Below are 18,461 nucleotides of genomic sequence, written 5' to 3'. Positions count from 1 at the left end.
GAAATAAAACTCATTATAGCAGCAGGAGCAGGAGGCAGATGGTCACATTGAGTTCAGAGTCAGGCAGAAGAGTGATGAATGCCTGGGCTCATTATGTCTTCTCTTTTTCATTTAGTCTGAAACCCCACACCACAGAGTGACATTGCCCACATTTAGGGTAGGTTTTCTTACCTCATCTAACTTAGCTAAATAATCCCTCACAGATGGGCTCAGAGATTTGTTTCCATTGTGATTCTAAATCTCATAAATTGACAGTTAACATTAACCAACACTTAGCTCCCCTACACTTTCCCTACTTTGTCTATCCTGACTCAGCCACAGGCAATTCCAGTCTATTTTGTATCTTTTTGGATTTTCTTGACCTTAACATTTTTGCATACACACAATCATACAGAATAATGTATCTGCTTCCTTTCAGCTAATGTGGTTGTTTGAATGAAAATGGCCCCTATAGACTCAGAGGAATTAGCATTATAGGAGATGTGGCCTTGTTGGAATAGGTTTGGCCTTATTGGAGGAACTGTATAATTGAGGGTGGGCTTTGAGGTTTTAGAAGTGCAAGCCAGACCCAGTGGCTCTGTCTCTTTCTGCTACCTGCTGATCCAAATGTAGAACTCTTAGTTACTTCTCCAGTACCATGTCTGTCTGTATGCTGCCATACTTTTACCATGATGATAATGGACTAAATCTCTGAACCTGTAAGCATCCCCAGTTAAATGCTTTCTTTTATAAAAGTTGCTGTGTTTATGGTGTCTCTTCACAGAAATAGAAAACCTAACTAAGGCAGTTAGTCATATTCAAGGCACACGCATGTGTCAATAGTTCATTTGGTTTTAATACTGAGTGGTATTTCATGGATGCCCATGTTTTATTTGGGCAATGATCAATTGATATCTCTTTGTATATCGGACTGTGATGAATAGTTCTCTTTTGGATATTAATGTAAAATTTTGGCTTGAATATAGCAGTTCTTTCATGTATATACCTAAGAATAGGAATTTTGGATGATAGAACAATAATTCCATGTTTAACTTTTGAGAAATCACCAAATAATTTTTACATGGCAGCAGTACCATTTCACATTTCAATCAGTAATATTTGTGAGTTCCAGATTCTTCATATTTTCATCAATGTTTACTTTCCATTAAAAAGAAAATCAAAAGCCAGGTGTGTGAGCACATGGCTTTAATCTCAGCACTTGGAGGCAGAGGCAATGATAGGCAGATCTCTGTGAGTTCTAGGCCAGCCTGGTCTACATAGTGAGTTCTAGGATAGAGCTATATAGTGAGACCTTGTCTCAAAAGGAAAAAGAATAGCAAGTAAGCAAGAGAGAAAGCCAATACACACACCTTGGCTGACATGAACTTGGATCAGCCTTATTACAACTAAGTTTATGTACAACAAATACATAGTCCACATTATACAAAATGAAGGAAAACTCAAAACATTTTCACTATAATCAGGAAAAAAACAAAGCTATCCTCTTTCCATTCTTGTTCAGTATAGTTCTTGAAGTCTCAGCTAAAGAAATAATCAAAAAGAAAGAGATAAATGTGCTGCAAGCCAGTAAGCTAGTTGTGGCCAATGATTGTAATCCCAGCACTCAGGAGGCAGGGAAGAAAGTGTTACCATGAGCTCTAGGTCATTCTGGTGAATTCAGTGAGTTCCAGGCCATCCAAGACTGTGTTGAAGACCTAAGTCCTTGTCATTGTCTTTTTCTTTTACACACACACACACACACACACACACACACACACACACACACACACACACACACACACACCACACACCACACACACACTTTAAAAGATGTCTTAGTTTTAAATTTAGCCATTTAAAAAAATAGCTAGTGTAGTTATTCCCTGCATAGGGGAGTTTTTATCTTTAAGAAAAAGGCTGAAATTTCTTTGGCCACATTCCCAGTACTGTGATTGTGAGCTATATGATAGTTCTATTTCACATTTACCAGGGATCTCCACAGTGTAATGTAAATGCTAATTTTTATTCCTACCAACAATTTCCAAGGTTTCCTTTTTCTTTAAAATCTTACAAGCATTTGTTATCTTAAGTCTTTTTTTTTTTGGTTTGTGAATCTTTTTTTTCCATTTTTCTTTATTAAGAAATATTCTACTCACTCTACATACCACCCACAGATCCCACCTCCTCCCTCCTCCCATCTCCCAGCCCTCCCTCCCAAGCCACCTCACATCCCCCAAATAAAGGTCTCCATGGGGAGTCAGCAGAGCCCAGCACACCGAGCCTAGGCAGGTCCAACCTCCTTCCCACTGTACCAAGGCTGCCCAAGGTGCCACACCACAGGCACCGGATTCCCAAAAGCCTGCTCATGCACCAGGGATGTATCCCCATCCCCCTGCCTGGATGCTCCCCAAACAGTTTGAGCCAAACAACCGTCTTCTGTATCCAGAGGGCCTAGTCCAGTCCCATGAGGGCTCCACAGCCACTAGTCTACAGTTCATTTGCTTCCTCTAGTGTGGCCGATCATCTCTGCACTTCTTCCTGTCATGATATTGACATTCCCCAGCTCCAGAATCCCTCTTCTCTCATCAATTGGATTCCTGGAGCTCAGCCTGGTGCCTGGCCATGGATCTCTGCATCTGCCTCCATCAGTCACTGGACAAGGCTCTATGATGATAGTTAGGGTATTCACTAGACTGATCACCAGAGTAGACCAGTCCAGGCACCCTCTGGACCACTGCCAGTAGTCCAAGGTGGTGTCATCCTTGTGGGTTCCTGAGAGCCTCCCAAGCACTCTGCCTCTTCCTTTTCCCATGATGTCCTCATCTATTATGGTATCTCCTTCCCTGCCCTTGCACTCTGTCCCTGTTCCAGCTCTACCCTCCCATTTCTCAATGTTCTCATTCCCCACTCCTCACTCTCTACCAACTACCCCCTCACCCAGTCCACTCATGTAGATCTCATCCACTTCTCTTTCGCTGGGTCACCCATGTGTCCCTGCTAGGGTCTTTCCCTGTTAGCTAGTCTCTCTGGAGCTGTGGGTTGCAGTCTGGCCATCCCTTCACTCACATCTGGCATCCACTTATGAGTGAGTACATACTATGTTTGTCCTTCTGAGTCTGGGTTACCTCACTCAGGATGATATTTTCTAGTTCCATCCATTTGCCTGTAAATTTCATCATATCATTGTTTTTTTACTGCAGAGAAATACTCCATTGTGTATACGTGCCACATTTTCTTTATCCATTCTTCAGTTGAGGGGGCATCTAGGTTGTTTCCAGGTTCTGGCTATTACAAATAATGCTGATATGAACATAGTTGAGCATGTGTCCTTGTGGTAAGATTGAACATTCCTGGGGTATATGCCCAAGAGTGGTATTGCTGGGTCTTGAGAAAGACATTCCCAATTTTCTGAGAAACCGCCATCCTGATTTCCACAGTGGCTGTACAAATGTGCATTCCCACCAACAGTGGAGGTGTGTTCCCCTTGCTCCACATCCTCTCCAACACCAGTGTTTTTGATCTTAGCCATTCTGACAGGTGTAAAGTGGTATCTCAGAGTTGTTTTGATTTACATTTCTCTGATGACTAAGGATGTTGAGCAATTCCTTAAATGCCTTTCAGCCATTTGAGATTCTTCTGTTGAGAATTCTCTGTTAAGCTCTGTAGCCCATTTTTTAAATTGGATTGTTCAGTATTTTGAAGTCTAGCTTTTTGAGTTCTTTATATATTTTGGAGATCAGCCCTCTGTCAGATGTGGGGTTGGTGAAGATCTTTTCCCATTCTGTAGGCTGTTGTTTTGTCTTATTGACTGTGTCCTTTGCCCTACAAAAGCTTCTCAGTTTCAGGAGGTCCCATTTATTAACTGTTTCTCTCAGTGTCTGTGCTACTGGTGTTATATTTAGGAAGTGGTCTCCTGTGCCAATGAGTTCAAGACTACTTTCTACTTTCTCTTCAATCAAGTTCAGTGTAACTAGATTTATATTGAGGTCTTTGATCCACTTAGACTTGAGTTTCATGCATGGTGACAGATATGGATCTATTTGCAATCTTCTGCATGTTGACATCCAGTTATGGAAGCACCATTTGTTGAAGATGCTTTCTTTTTTCCATGGTACAGTTTTGGCTTCTTTGTCAAAAATCCTATGTTCATAGGTGTGTGGATTAATGTCAGGGTCTTAAATTCGATTCCATTAGTCCATGTGTCGGTTTTTATGCCACTACCAAGCTGTTTTTATTACTATAGCTCTATAGTAGAGTTTGAGGTCAGGGATCATGATGCCTCCAGAGGTTGCTATATTATACAGGATTCTTTTCTTTCTTTTTTTCTTTTGGCTTTTTAAAACAGGGTTTCTCTGTGTAGCTTTGCACCTTTCCTGGAACTCACTTTGTAGACCAGCCTGGCCTTGAACTCACAGAGATCCATACCTTTCTCTGCCTCCTGAGTGCTGGGATTAAAGGTATGCACCACCACTGCCCAGCTATACAGGATTCTTTTAGCTATCCTAGGTTTTTTGTTTTTCCATATAAAATTAAGTATTGTTCTTTCCAAGTCTGTGAAGAATTGTGTTGGGATTTTGATGGAGATTGCATTGGATCTGTAGATTGCTTTTGGTAAGATTGTTATTTTTACTATGTTAATTCTATCTGTCCATGAGCATGAGAGATCTTTCCATTTTCTGATATCTTCTTTGATTTCTTTCTTCAGAGACTCAATGTTTTTATTATACAGGTCCTTCACTTGCTTATTTAGAATTACCCCATGGTATTTTATATTATTTGTGGCTATTGTAAAGGGGATGTTTCTCTGATTTCATTCTCAGTCAATTTATCATTTGTATATAGGAGGGCTACTAAATTTTTTTGAGTTAATCTTGTATCCTGCCACATTACTGAAGGAGTTTATGAGCTGTAGAAGTTCCCTGGTAGAATTTTTGGGGTCACTAATGTATATTATCATTTCATCTGCAAATAGTGAAAGTTTGCCGTCTTCCTTTCCAATTTGTATCCCTTGATCATCTTATGTTGTCTTATTGCTATACCTAGAACTTCAAGTACCATGTTGAATAAGTATGAGGAGAGTGGACAGCCTTGTCTTGTTCCTGATTTAGTGGAATCACTTTGAGTTTCTCTCCATTTAACTTAATTTTTGTATGTTGAACCATCCTTGCATCCCTGGGATGAAGCCTACTTGGTCATGGTGGATAATTTTTTTTGATGTGTTCCTGGATTCAGTTAGCCAGTATTTTATTGAGTATTTTTGCATCAATGTTCATGAAGGAGATTGATCTGTAATTCTCTTTCTTTATTGCTTCCTTATTTATTTATTTATTTTTACAAATGGTCATTGTTATTTGGGTGAGATGACAGTTATTATGGGTTTCATTTAAACTTCATATGTTGAGAATTATTTTCACATACTCACTGGCCTTCTATAGATAACTCCTTCCTTAAGTCGGTTCCCACTTTTAAATTGCATTATTATATTCTGTTGACTTAGAGTGAGCACCATACATAGGATACATATGAACATGCTGTCATATGTATAGTTGTTAGCTCCTATTCTGCATGAACTTCCATGGTGGAGTTGCTCCTTTTCATTACAGAACCTTTTAAACCTCATATAATTGCATATGTCTACTTTTGCTTTTGCTTCTGTACTTTCAGTGTCTGGAGAAAAAGAATATCCTTCATTCCAGCACTCTAACACTTCCTTTATGTTTTCGTACAATAATCTCATAGCTCCAGGTCTTATATTTAGGTCTACAATTCATTTAGAGTTGACTTTTATAACTGGAGAGATAGAGGCTGAATTATTTATTTTATATTGCTCTCATAGGATGCCTGCTATAAAATTTTAAAGGAAGAAAAATTAATTTTGGCTCACAGTTTCAGAGACTTTAATCCATCATGGTGGGTAAGGTGTGACTAAGAAAATTAGTTCACAAGATGGAGGCAAGCAAGCAGAATAAAGGAAATACAGGAAGAAATTATAGCAGGTACAGCTTCTAATGGCACATTCCTGGTTGACAATTTTCTCCAATTAGGCACCATTTCCTACTTTTTTTTTTTTACCATGTCCTAGTGACATTATATCCTGAGTCTATCCAGGTAACAATTCATTCACTGTGTCATGGACTTTATTTATGATCTAACTATCTCTAGAAATGCACTCACAAACACTATCTATGCAGAAGTAGAAATAATCTGCACATCCCATCTGTTGAGTCCATCAGGATATATAACACATATGCACAGAGGGATATAACTCAGACATAAAGCACAATGAGATACTGTCATTTCTAGCAACATGAATGGGCACAGTGCTGGCTATGTTAATTGAGAAAAGACAGGCACAGTAAGATGGGTATTATATAAGTTTATTCTTAGTTGAATTTAAAAAAGTTTATCTGGTTATCTTGGAAGTTGGAGGTTGAATAATTCCTAATATATGGATGGGGGGAGGCTGACCAATATATTCTAAGAAAACATAAACAAAAATTTCAGGTATGCTATTGCATATTAGGATGACCACAGGCTATATTTATGTTTTATTTGTCTCAAAAGACAAGAAAGATTTTGTCAGTCTTCATCATAAAATGATAAATATTTTATAACATAATCTTATTCAACTTGATATTAAGCTCCACACAATGTATATATAACTTAATGCACTGGTCAATTCAAAAAAAAAATAAAAATTACAGGTATTCTTAGAAGGAGACATTCTTATTAGGTCCACTGTATATAACAATTTATTGTAATCTGTGTCCCTTCTAGAGCTACCAAACTAATTTTCATCACTATCAACTATAGCGTCTGTTTTTAATGTGGCAGTGATTAATTTAAAAATTAACATTCTATTTTTTTCTCTGATAATTATGTTCTACCAAGTCACTGAGATTTAGGAATTATATGTATGCCAACACAAATACACAGAGAATAGTAAGATAATTTCAGACAAGTAATCTAAGTAAAAAACAACAGGAAAATTATGTGTATCATGATCTAGTTTTGTAGATAAGAGGCCATTTGAGCAACACGGTGAGAGGTGATATTATAAATGGGGAAATGACTAGGAAGAATATCGTGGAGAGTACAGAGTTTAGCATTGTGTAAGTGTTGAATATTGAGCTGTCTGTGGACCCTTAGGCAGGAGCTTCCACTGAGGAGACACAGAGAACAGTACAGACCTGGAGGAAGATGAGCTTCAAGTAAAGATGCATATTTCAGCAAAATATCTGAGATGGTGAAAGAAGTGTTGGTACTGCACACTCTGAGGGAAAATAAGAATGTCTGGCAAAACAATAGGAAAACAATGTAGACTCCTGCCTTAGTTAGGGTTTCTATTGCTGCAAAGAGACATCATGTCCATAGCAACTCTTATAAAAAAAATGGGCCAAATTTGAAACCCTGGCTCATATCATGTGACACTAAGAGATGGGAAAAATGGTTACTCCTATCTTTTTGAAGTGGAGAAACTGCAGAATCAGTAAGTTTTTGTATTACTAAGACTCAGCCATTGACACTAAGTGATGAGAGAAGGTGTTGAAATTCAGTTCTTATCTAGTAAAATAGTGATATAAAATTATAAAATAAAAAAACAAAAAATGAAAAAAAGACAAAAAGATGGATATGAACAGGAACAAAACCAAAAAAATCAATTATATGCATATATTAGCAAAAAATCAAACAGAAGGAAGGCAAAATGGAAAGTTAACTTTGTGTTTACCTCTAGTTCCTTTTTCTGTTTTGTGAAAATAAGAATGTCTGGCAAAACAATAGGAAACAATGTAGACTCCTACTTTAGTTAGGGTTTTTATTGCTGCAAAGAGACATCATGTCCATAGCAACTCTTATAAAGGAAAACACTTAATTGGGGCTGGCTTACAGTTTCAAAGGATTAGACCATTATCATCATGGCTGGATCTGGCAGTGTGCAGGCAGACATGGTGCTGGAGAAGGAGCTGAGAGTTCTATATCTTGATCCACAGGCAGCAGAAGGAGAAAGTGCTGTACTGGACATAGCTTGAACATATATGAGACCTCAAAGCCTGCCCCCAATAGGGTCACACTTCCTCCAACAAAACCAAGCCATACCTCCTCCAAAAAGGCCATACCTCCTAATAGTGCCACTCCCTATGGACCAAGCATTCAAACACATGAGTCTATAGGGGTCATTCCTTTTCAAACCACCACAACATCAAAGGAAATAATGGATACAGGAAATTAAGGAATAAGATAATGCCAAAATTAGTGAACAAAGAACAAAAAAAATGCAAGACAGCATAGGAAGTGGAGGTATTCAAATATCACTGATATTGAGTTGAATTACAAGTATTATTTAAAAAGGATAGAGAGATAAATGCAGAAACCTGGACAAATGGTACAATCCTGGAATAACTTCATTATCATAAGGAACAAGTATCCAACATAGTAGTATATCTATTATATATTTTTCCCACTGATTCTTTTTTCATTTTTCTTTATTAAGAAATATTCTACTCACTCTACATATCACCCACAGATCCCACCTCCTCCCTCCTCTCACCCCCAGCCCTCCCTTCCAAGCCACCCCATATCCCCACATCCCTCAAATCAAGCTCTCCCATGAGGAGTCAACAGAGCCTAGCACACTGAGCCTAAGCCCCTCCCCACTGCACCAAGGCTGTGCAAGGCATTACACTGCACTGCAGGCACCCGGCTCCCTCTATTATATTTTTTCCAGGACCACCTGGGCAAGACAATGAGAAAGATGATTCTGGTCCCCAAGACCCACTCCCCATGTTAAACTACTTGGCTTAACTTCTTAATGTAGTGGATAATTAGTATGACCTATGAACATGGTGGGCTTCCATGGTGGGGAAATTCTACAAAATATTCCAATGTCCACATTAATATGTTTATGGGATGAAATTGTGTTAAATTTCCAAGTTTTACCATCATAGGTTTAGTTGAATTTTCTTTTTGCAAAAGATTCTTTCCAGAGCCTCCTTTATGTCTCTATTCCTCAGGCTGTAGATGAAGGGATTCAGCATGGGGGTCACCACTGTGTACATCAAAGACATAACAGTATCCTTCACAGTAGAGTTATTAGCAGAAGGACATAAATAGAGACCAATGACTGTCCCATAGAACAGTGACACTACAGACAGGTGGGAGCCACAGGTAGAAAAGGCTTTACGGATACCTTGTGAAGAAGGGACCTTGAGAATGGAGGAGACAATTCGTACATAGGACATGATAATGAGTGCAAATGGAAGGATAAGAAAGATGCTGACCACAATAAATATCACCACCTCATTAACATAGGTGTCAGAGCAGGACAGCTTTAGCAGAGCGGACATGTCACAGAAATAGTGGGGGATCACGTTGTCCTTACAGAAAGACAATCTGGCCATGAGCAGGGTGTGCAGCATGGCATGGAATGTGGTCAGCACCCAGGACAGCAACACCAGACTCACACAGAGTTTAGGACTCATGATACTGTTGTAGTGAAGGGGGAAGCAGATGGCCACATAGCGGTCATAGGCCATGGCCACAAGGAGGAAGTTCCCAAGGTCTCCAAAAAACAGAAAGAAGTATATTTGTGCCAGGCAGCCTGCATAAGGGATGGATGGGTCCTGGCTCTGCATGTTCTGCAGCAATTTGGGCATTGTGACAGAGGAGAAGCAGAGGTCAGAGAAGGACAAGTTGCTGAGAAACAAGTACATGGGTGTGTGGAGATGGGAGTCCAGTAGAATGAGGATGATGATGATGAGGTTTCCCAGGACAGTGATGAGGTACATGGCCAGGAACAGGGAATAGAACAGGTGCTGTTGCTCTTGGGGGATGGGCAGGCCCAGGAGGAGGAACTGGGAGATGACAGTTTGGTTCCCGTCTGTCATCCTGTCTCAGGTTCCTTTAAGAGAAATCATGACAACAGCTTTCAAAATAAATATGACCATGTCTTCTTGTTAACCACCTGTTATGTGTTCGCTAATATGAATTTCCCAACCATCACAATAATTGCATATACATTCCCATGTTTGTTATCTCTATAATGCTGAAGATTGAATATTTAGTTCTTTCTATCATATTTTAGTGTTCATTACTCCTAAACATTTTATGAATTTGATTCTGAGACACACAGTTCACTGGTTTTTGTCTTATCTGCCCGATTTGTCAACATTATTCTGTGAATATTAAACAATCGTAGTTGGCTCCTTTTCTATTACTATCTGCCATGGCCATGGTTCTGAAAGATTTTTTTGAGCCAAATCCTCTTGTAATTCTATGTACTTTGGATTATCAATGAAAATGGTCTCTTTTTACCTATAGATTCTGTATTGCATTGCTAAATAATTATCTTCTCTGGGGTATACCATAGGAATCTTTAGTTCAACAGATTCCAAATATGTTGAGTCCCATGCAAGGGGAACAATAAACAGCCTTGGAACTCAAGGAACATGGCTGGTGGTCAGCAAAAATCATGCTCAGTGAGCCTTGGAGAGGCGGAGCCCCAAGGACGCTATGTCCTGAGGACTGCATGCTGTTATTGAGCACAGCTCTGCTTACTGCCCTCGTGGTCACCATGTCCCTCATCATGGGTGGGTTGTACAAAAATTCTCAGGGGGTTCTAGCCCCTCACTGGACAGTGTTACTGGTACTTACAATAACATTGACTGACATTTTCAAAGCATTGCTGCTGGAGCAGGTTAATGTTTCGACCACCACCCTTAGAAAGAATTTAGAGACAGGTATTGTTAGTTAAATTAGGTTAAGATATTTTTGTTAATAGCTTTGAGGTAGAAAATCTTGGAAAACAATTTAAAGTTTAGAAAGGCACACTTTTAATTGTTGAGTGAGGGACTTGTTGAGGTCATGGAACAGGGCAATAGTACCCTGGCTATTGCTGGGTAACTTACTTTGGTGATCAAAGGTAATGATGAATTACTTGTACCCATTTCTCTTCAGCCTCCTGATACTACTTAAAAAAACTGTAGGCCGGGCAGTGGTGGCACACGCCTTTAATCCCAGCACTTGGGAGGCAGAGACAGGTGGATCTCTGTGAGTTCGAGGCCAGCCTGGGCTACCAAGTGAGTTCCAGGAAAGGCGCAAAGCTACACAGAGAAACCCTGTCTCGAAAAACCAAAACCAAAATCAAAACCAAAACCAAAACCAAAACAAAAAAACAAAAACCAAAAAAAAAAAAAAAACCAAACTGTTGATGAGTGGGTATGCACCCTGAGGATTTAAAATAGAGATGACTGGTTGTTTTTCATATATAAAAGTGTACATTTATGATTCTTTTAAGATTTTTAAAATGAGATTACCCTTTGAGATAAATAATAAAATTATAGGTCCATTCTTTGTAATCACAAAATGTAGCCAGACAGTAAAGGAACTGGATGAGAAAAAAAACCTTGCTTGCTTACACCTTGTTAATCTATAACAAGTTGCTTGGCCGTGAATGTATGTGGGTTCTTGGGGATAATTTGTTTTTCACCTGCAATACATAAAATGTTTAATCATGTAAGAGAAATAAGAAACATGATGATTTTTACTTGTTCTCATTGTAATCATTCACTTGAAATATAGAATGTAACAACATTGTAATTTTAATATTGGTTGGAAGAATTTGTTGGGATATGTAAAGTGTAAGGGAAACAATAAAGAAGTTAGAAGGAACTCAACAGGGAAGAGGAGGAAGGGAAACATCAGGCTAGAGCAACAGAACAGAAAAAGAACAGAGTAGAACAAGCAACAGAAAGAGGAATAAAATGAAGGAGGTTTTATTCCTAAGAAAAGAAATCTGTGTGTTTTTCTCGCTGTCTCTGCACCTCGTTCTCAGTCTCTCTGACATGCAGAAGGCTGGACCCTCTGCACAAATGCATCTTAATGATGTCACTCAGCTCTCTCTGGACCTCCCACTCTCCTGCTTTTATATCTCAATAAGAGGAATTCCAAATTGTATCACAAGACTCAATTTTAGGGGATTCATTCATTTATTTATTTTACCTTCAATGTAGGACGTCTGATAGGTTCTCCTCCATGTTCACCCGTTGCTCCTATTACCAGGAGACCATATTCCCAGAGCAGTGTGACATCTTCTGTCTCCTGGAACATCAAAGCAGATGTTTCCTTTGTGTCAATAACCATGCTTTCAAACCCTCCTTCCATATGTTTCATCCATACAGTAGCATCCTGAGATGGCAATCTTAATGTGTTTTTCTGATTATTGCTTCATGGGGATTATCATTGCTCTTTAGAAAAAGACATAATCTTTATCATACACTTAGCCTCAAATTTTATCCTATTCTGCAGTAAAGCCTTTGTTGGGAGTTATAGCATCTTTTCTCCAGTTTTCAAAACTTGCTATTCCTTATTACTATCAGTCATTGTTATCTGTGTTTCTTCATTTGGCATATTCTTCATGCATGTTAGAAGATAGTTACTTAATCAAACCTTGTGTACCTGATGAGTCTGGGAGAGTCCTGGTACCATGTTTCCAAACAGCCCATCCTCTCCCCAGTGCATCAGATTCCTCCAATCAATAGGTATAGCTGATTTCACACCAGATTGATTGCAAACTCCATGCAGAAAAGACTCTATCTGCCTTACAGCAGAGCAAATACCTGGCATGAAGCTTGGTTGAAACCAGTGTTTCCTGAATATATGTTGGCTGTGCTTCAGCCTGAGACTAATTCATTTAATGTTAAAGGCATAAAATTTTCATTTCAATTTAAATATTATTTCAAAAAACTTTTCAGGATACAAGCTTGCTATATAACAATTTAGCATGAAAATGTGACATTCTGTGATGAATTTCAGGCAGAAAATTTTGTGTTTCAAAAATATGTGGGTAGGTCAGGTGTACCATTTTTTCTCTAATATTAGTGACTAATAATGGTAAATTTTTTATGCTTCTGTTCTGAGATTATCATGGAAGTTGATGTAGAAAAATGAACATGATAATTATTACTATAAATACTGAAAATATAAAAAGAAGAATGTACTTGTTTTAAAATCTCTGGGGCTTTCCTCCCTCATCTATCCAATTATGTCTGCCTCATAGACACATCAGCTTTGGTTCTGATACTAGGTTTTGAGAAACATCAGTTTTAAGGTTTCTTTGAAGTTTTATTTCAACCTTGTCAATATTTTAGTCAGCACATTTGAATAAAAAAGATTACCATTCATACTGTAATGAGACTCATACAATAAAGTAAAGGAAATCAGAAGAAAGTGTACTCTCCTGAAGAATTTTGCCTCCAGACTGCTTTGGGCTTACAACTTCTATCTCTAATATTTCAGGAACTCCACTCTGATGACTGTCCCTGCAGATACTGAATTTATACAATTAAGAATAGTCTCCTGCTATATTTCTTCTGAACAACCTTCTCTAATAATACTCAACCTGTCTCAAGTCTGGCAAAGAAATCAGAGGAAGATTCTTGAGCATTGTGAGAGGGCTGGGAATGCCGCTCAGTGGTTCAACTCTTGCCTAGCATATGTCTAAGGTACTGTATTTTATGTCTAGCATCAAACAATCAAAGAAAGAAAAACATCCCCCAAAATGAAAGTGAGTATGGAAAGAGAGAGAGAGATGGGCATAAAGAGAGAGACAGAGATAGAGACGGAGACAGAGACAGACAGGTAGAGGCTGTATGAGTCAAAATCAAATGCTGGGATCTTCATCCTGTTGGTGATGTTTATGGCACTCACTGTGTGCATATTTGAGTATTACAAAAGGAAGAGACATATAGGAAAAATCACACTGGTTCTGAAATTTTGCTTGTTCTGTGAATGATTGGGTCCTGTGTCTTGAGTAGGAGCATGTGGAGTAATCAGAAACCAGAGACCTTACCTGGAGTTGTTGCCACTGATGACCTAATGACTGTATCTTCTTCAGCTGTCAAGGATATAATTTTAGATCTGGAAAGCATATGAAAGGTTTAATGAAAGTGTTTCTAGCATTGAATATGCAAGTAACTCTTCAAATAATAGTATAGACTTGGGAGGAATAGCCTTAGAGATTCTGAAACAAGTAAATGCTTCTTTTTATATTTACAATAATGTATAGAACAAATTAACCATCACATTTATTTTCCCATATCAACTTCAATCACACTCACTGAACAGAAGCATGAGGAAATTATTTTTAGTCACCAATATTACAGAAAACTGTACATCTGATCCACTCACATATTTTTCCTAAGTTCTAATTTCCTGTCTAAAATCGATCACAGACACTGATTTTGCCCTGAAGTTCCATTCTACATGAGAAATGAGCACACAGGTGAGGTCAACAGTACTGTCAGATGATTGTATTTAGGAACAATTGCAGCCATCACTATTAAACTTATAGGTTTTGAGCTCAGTCAGATAAGTTTAATTACTTGTTCATAGTTTGTTAAAAGCTCCATAGGTGAAGGTATGTTAAAGATTTAAGAACCACAGAAGTGTGTTAAAACCGATGTAAGAACCAGCAGGCTGGGCATAGCAGTTCATAACTAATCACAGCGCTTGAGAGGCTGAGGCCATAAGATCACCTTGAGTTCAAAGCACGCTTAGACAACAAAGTGAGTCCCTTTCTCAGAAAATCAAACAGTTGTGCTGCAAGGGTATGACCTTTGAGAACTTTACATAAGATATAATTGTAAAGATGTCCTTCATTACTAAAGAAATTATAAATGGTGTCCAGGAAACAAAATATTTCAACAACAACAAATTCTTCAGGGGGAAGAAATAACAAATAATTTTAGCATACCTGAAAACTTGTGCTGCAGAATGTCACACAATGGATATCCTCAGGCTAAAAGAACTGTAAAGAAGAGTTTAGCCTTACCTGGAGTGCACAAGATGATGCTCTGATAGGAGACACTGCTCTTTATTCACCATTGACACAGGTTGTAACAAGTCCCATAGTCATCCCCTAAGTCCACACCTCTGCTTCTCTCTTATCTCTTTCTAGTCATCCCTGAGCCTAAGAGGCTCTGCATCCCAGAGGAGTCCTGTAACTCACTAAAGATTTTAATTACCCAGGACCTCTCTAGGACCTGTTTTCTCAGACTTCTACAGTAGTGACTGATTATCAGTGCCAATCACACATTACTATACTTAAGGGACTGTGGACTTAGAGAGAAACTCATGAATGGATGCTTATTTGTTTACATGTTCATGTAAAGCCTATTCTTTGTGGAGTTGGGAGGGGAGCCTGAGGAAGAGAGTTTGAAAAATCCCTAGAAATAAGCAGAGACTACACTGATGGATAGAAAATACATTAGAGGTCATAATTTACTAAAGAAGCCACAGTGGCTTTTGAAGAGACAGTTTGGAAATATTCCCAGGTAGCGAGCAGCCTGTTAGTATAAGTTGGCCTCTTGTAAAGCAGGCTTATATGAGAAATAGTCATGTTGCTAGGATGGCTCAGACTTCTGTGACCAGCTTCCTTTATCTGCCAGTATGTTATAGACAGAAATAAGACAAAAGATAAGGTGGCCCAGACCATGTTTAATTCTTACTTTAATTAAGATATAAAAGAAAAACCTAGATTCCCACCCCATTTGGTTACTCACTTTTCATCCTCACTTCTTCAGAAAAATGTTGATGACATTGCATCACCATTCTCCCAGCCATTCACTGTAGGCTTCACTTTATGTCCTAGTGCCATGGCTTATTCCCTGTCAGTTCTCCTGAAGCCATAGATAACTTGCAGTTTCTCACTTCTGGACCAGCTCCATGTACATGGCAATGACCAGTTAGGCAATGTACATCTGTATATCGCAGATATTCATTGAGGGAATATCAATTCTTTCTCACTGGTCTTGTATTTATTGGTTGTGAGAGGTTATAGCAATGTCTGTTTTTGGACATGCAAAACTAATTTTGTATAAAGAATTCCACAGAACTTAAATTATCCCAACAGTAATCTACATTTACAAGAACTTAAGACTCTACTTAACATCTCTTAGATTTTGCAAATACTTCCCACAAAGTAGAAGAATGAAAACAATCAAGATACAAAAACCAATAGCTGTCTCGCATACCAATAATAAATTTATGGAGCAGAAAATCAGGAAACAAAATCTCATTTATAACAGCTTCAAAAATTACCTAGGTGGGGAAAGATCCCAAAAATGACAAATTTGAAACAGTGGAGAAAGAAAGCTGAGGTAACCAACATCTAATTGGACTTAAGTTCTGCTCAAAGGAGGGAACTCATTCCTGGTACTCTAAAACTTAACCATCTACCCATGGCTGGTGAGGTCATGGATCTTATAGGAGACCTACGGCTCTCCTTTACTAAACTAGTGTAATTTCTATCTGTATCAACATACATATTCTTATATCCACAGGTAAGTGTAGTTTGGGAGTCTCACCAAGGAATCTTCAAAAAAGTAGCAGAGAGAGACTATTATAGAAATCCATAACTGGTCAAAATGCTGAGAACAACTGACTATGGCACACCCACACCCTATAGATACATCTACAACCCAACTCCTACCCCTCAGATTCAGGTAACACTGTGGAAGAGTTAGAGGACCAAGACATCTGCCACAAAATAGTGTTTTCCACATATGACAGAGGTACTGCACCTATGAAATCTCAACAGTGTGGCTGCCTAAATAAGGCCAGCCAAATGACAGCACCAGCTGACATGCTAATGTGAATGGGGGACTATCATAAGTTTCTACCCTTAGGGAAAGCTACAGGCAACCAATGGCTGCTGAGAGGGAGGATCATTCTTTGCCAGGGATGAGCCCCTGATAGGTTGGTTAGCCAGTTCACAGTGGTCATCCCCCCTGCTCATATATGAGCAACTCTAAATGGACTTAGAAGACTGTATGGATGTGTATATATGCATATATATGTATACTTATCACAATAATAAAGAAGAGATCATGAATTTGGGGAAAGTGGGAGGACTTATACAGGGAGAAGAAAGGCTAGAAATGATGTAAATATAATATTAATGTATGAAAATGTCACAAAATATTTTTATTAAAATAATAAAACTAAATCTTTTACAAAGCAAAGTAAAAAAGTGAAGTAAGCAAGACTTAGGAAGATAAATAGTGCATGTTTTCTCTTAAATTTAAAATTTTTATTTTATTATTTTTTACTATGCATAAGTACCTATGTGTGGATGTCCTCAAAGATCAGAGGCATCATATGTCCCTAGAGCTGGAGTTACAGGATTTTTGAGCAACTTTTATGTGGATGCTTGACCAAATCAGGACATCTGCAAGAGAGTACATGGTTTGTGCTGCTGAACCATCTCTCCAGCCCTGATCTTCTCTCTCTCTCTCTCTCTCTCTCTCTCTCTCTCTCTCTCTCTCTCTCTCTCTCTGTCTGCCTTTCTCTCTCTCTCTCTCTCTCTCTCTCTCTCTCTCTCTCTCTCTGAACCTAAACTTTGAAATTTAATAGGAAAGTAAGTAAAACAAAGTGTAAGTAAGCATAGGCCAGGACTTTCTGGAAAGGATTCCCATAACAAGAAATAATAAGAAACAGGTTATAAGAAATTCAAAAGCTTCTTCACAACCTTCAGGTTCAAGATATAGTCTACAGAATGGGAAAATATTTTCAACTACGAATAAGAATATGTTGAATATCTAGGATATAGAACCTGGGGCTTATGCAGTGATACTTTGCTCAGCCTAGGATGAGGGCACTGGACCTGCCTGGACTGAATCTACCAGGTTGGACTGAATCCCCAGGGAAATCTTTGCCCTGGAGGAGATAGGAATGGGGGGGTAGGCTAGGGGGAAGTAGGGTGTGATGGGGGAGGACAGGGGAATCTATGGCTGATATGTAAAATTGAATTAAATTATAAAAAAACCTGAAAGTAACTGAGCATCACAAACATCAAACAATCTAATCAATGACTGGTCAATGAATTGACACAGAATGAATTCTCAACAGAAGAAACACAAAATTGAGAACAAGCAGCAGAAAAAATGTTTCTCTGAGGCTGGGCCACTTCACTCAGAATGGTTGTTTCAAACTCTGTGCATTTGTCTACAAGTTACATGATTTCATTTTTCATTCTTTTTTAACTTTCTTTTTATTTATTCTTTGTGTCTTTCACATCATGCATCTCTATCCCATTCATTTCCTGTCCCTGCATATCTGCTCTCTACACTTCCAGCACATCCTCCCAAAAATTTTATAAGATAAAGAAAAAGAAAAAAAAAGGAAAAAAATCTCGTCAGGGAAGCTGTAGTGCGACACAGTAAGTCACACAGTAAACACTTTAGTCCATAGATCTTTACTTGTAAACTTCCATTGCAAAGAGTCAGTGGTCTGGTTCAAGGCCTCTGGTGTCTGCTACATTATCAATGCTGGGTCCTCACTGGGACTCCTCTTGTTATCCTGCTGTTGCCCTGTGTCATGGAGATCCTGCAGCTTTGGGTCTGCAGGAACTGCCCCTCATGGGCTCCAGCAGATCACTGATGGGGTGAATGTTGGGGTGGACCAACACACAAACCTGGTTCTGGGCC

At 38.7% G+C, this 18,461-nt stretch overlaps 1 protein-coding gene across 1 annotated transcript; it reads right to left on the bottom strand.

Annotated features, from left to right (window-relative positions):
- Positions 1 to 8,918: 8,918 nt before the first annotated feature.
- LOC114688554 (olfactory receptor 1) lies at positions 8,919 to 9,893 on the bottom strand. Its single transcript, XM_028863133.1, has one exon. It carries the CDS (start codon positions 9,861 to 9,863, stop codon positions 8,919 to 8,921), a length of 945 nt encoding a protein of 314 aa, XP_028718966.1. The 5' UTR covers positions 9,864 to 9,893.
- Positions 9,894 to 18,461: the final 8,568 nt, after the last annotated feature.

This window comes from Peromyscus leucopus, chromosome 8b, assembly GCF_004664715.2.
Source record: "Peromyscus leucopus breed LL Stock chromosome 8b, UCI_PerLeu_2.1, whole genome shotgun sequence".
NCBI lineage: Eukaryota > Metazoa > Chordata > Mammalia > Rodentia > Cricetidae > Peromyscus > Peromyscus leucopus.
Note: the sequence above shows the minus strand (reverse complement) of the source record. Positions and strands in the feature narration are given on the sequence as shown.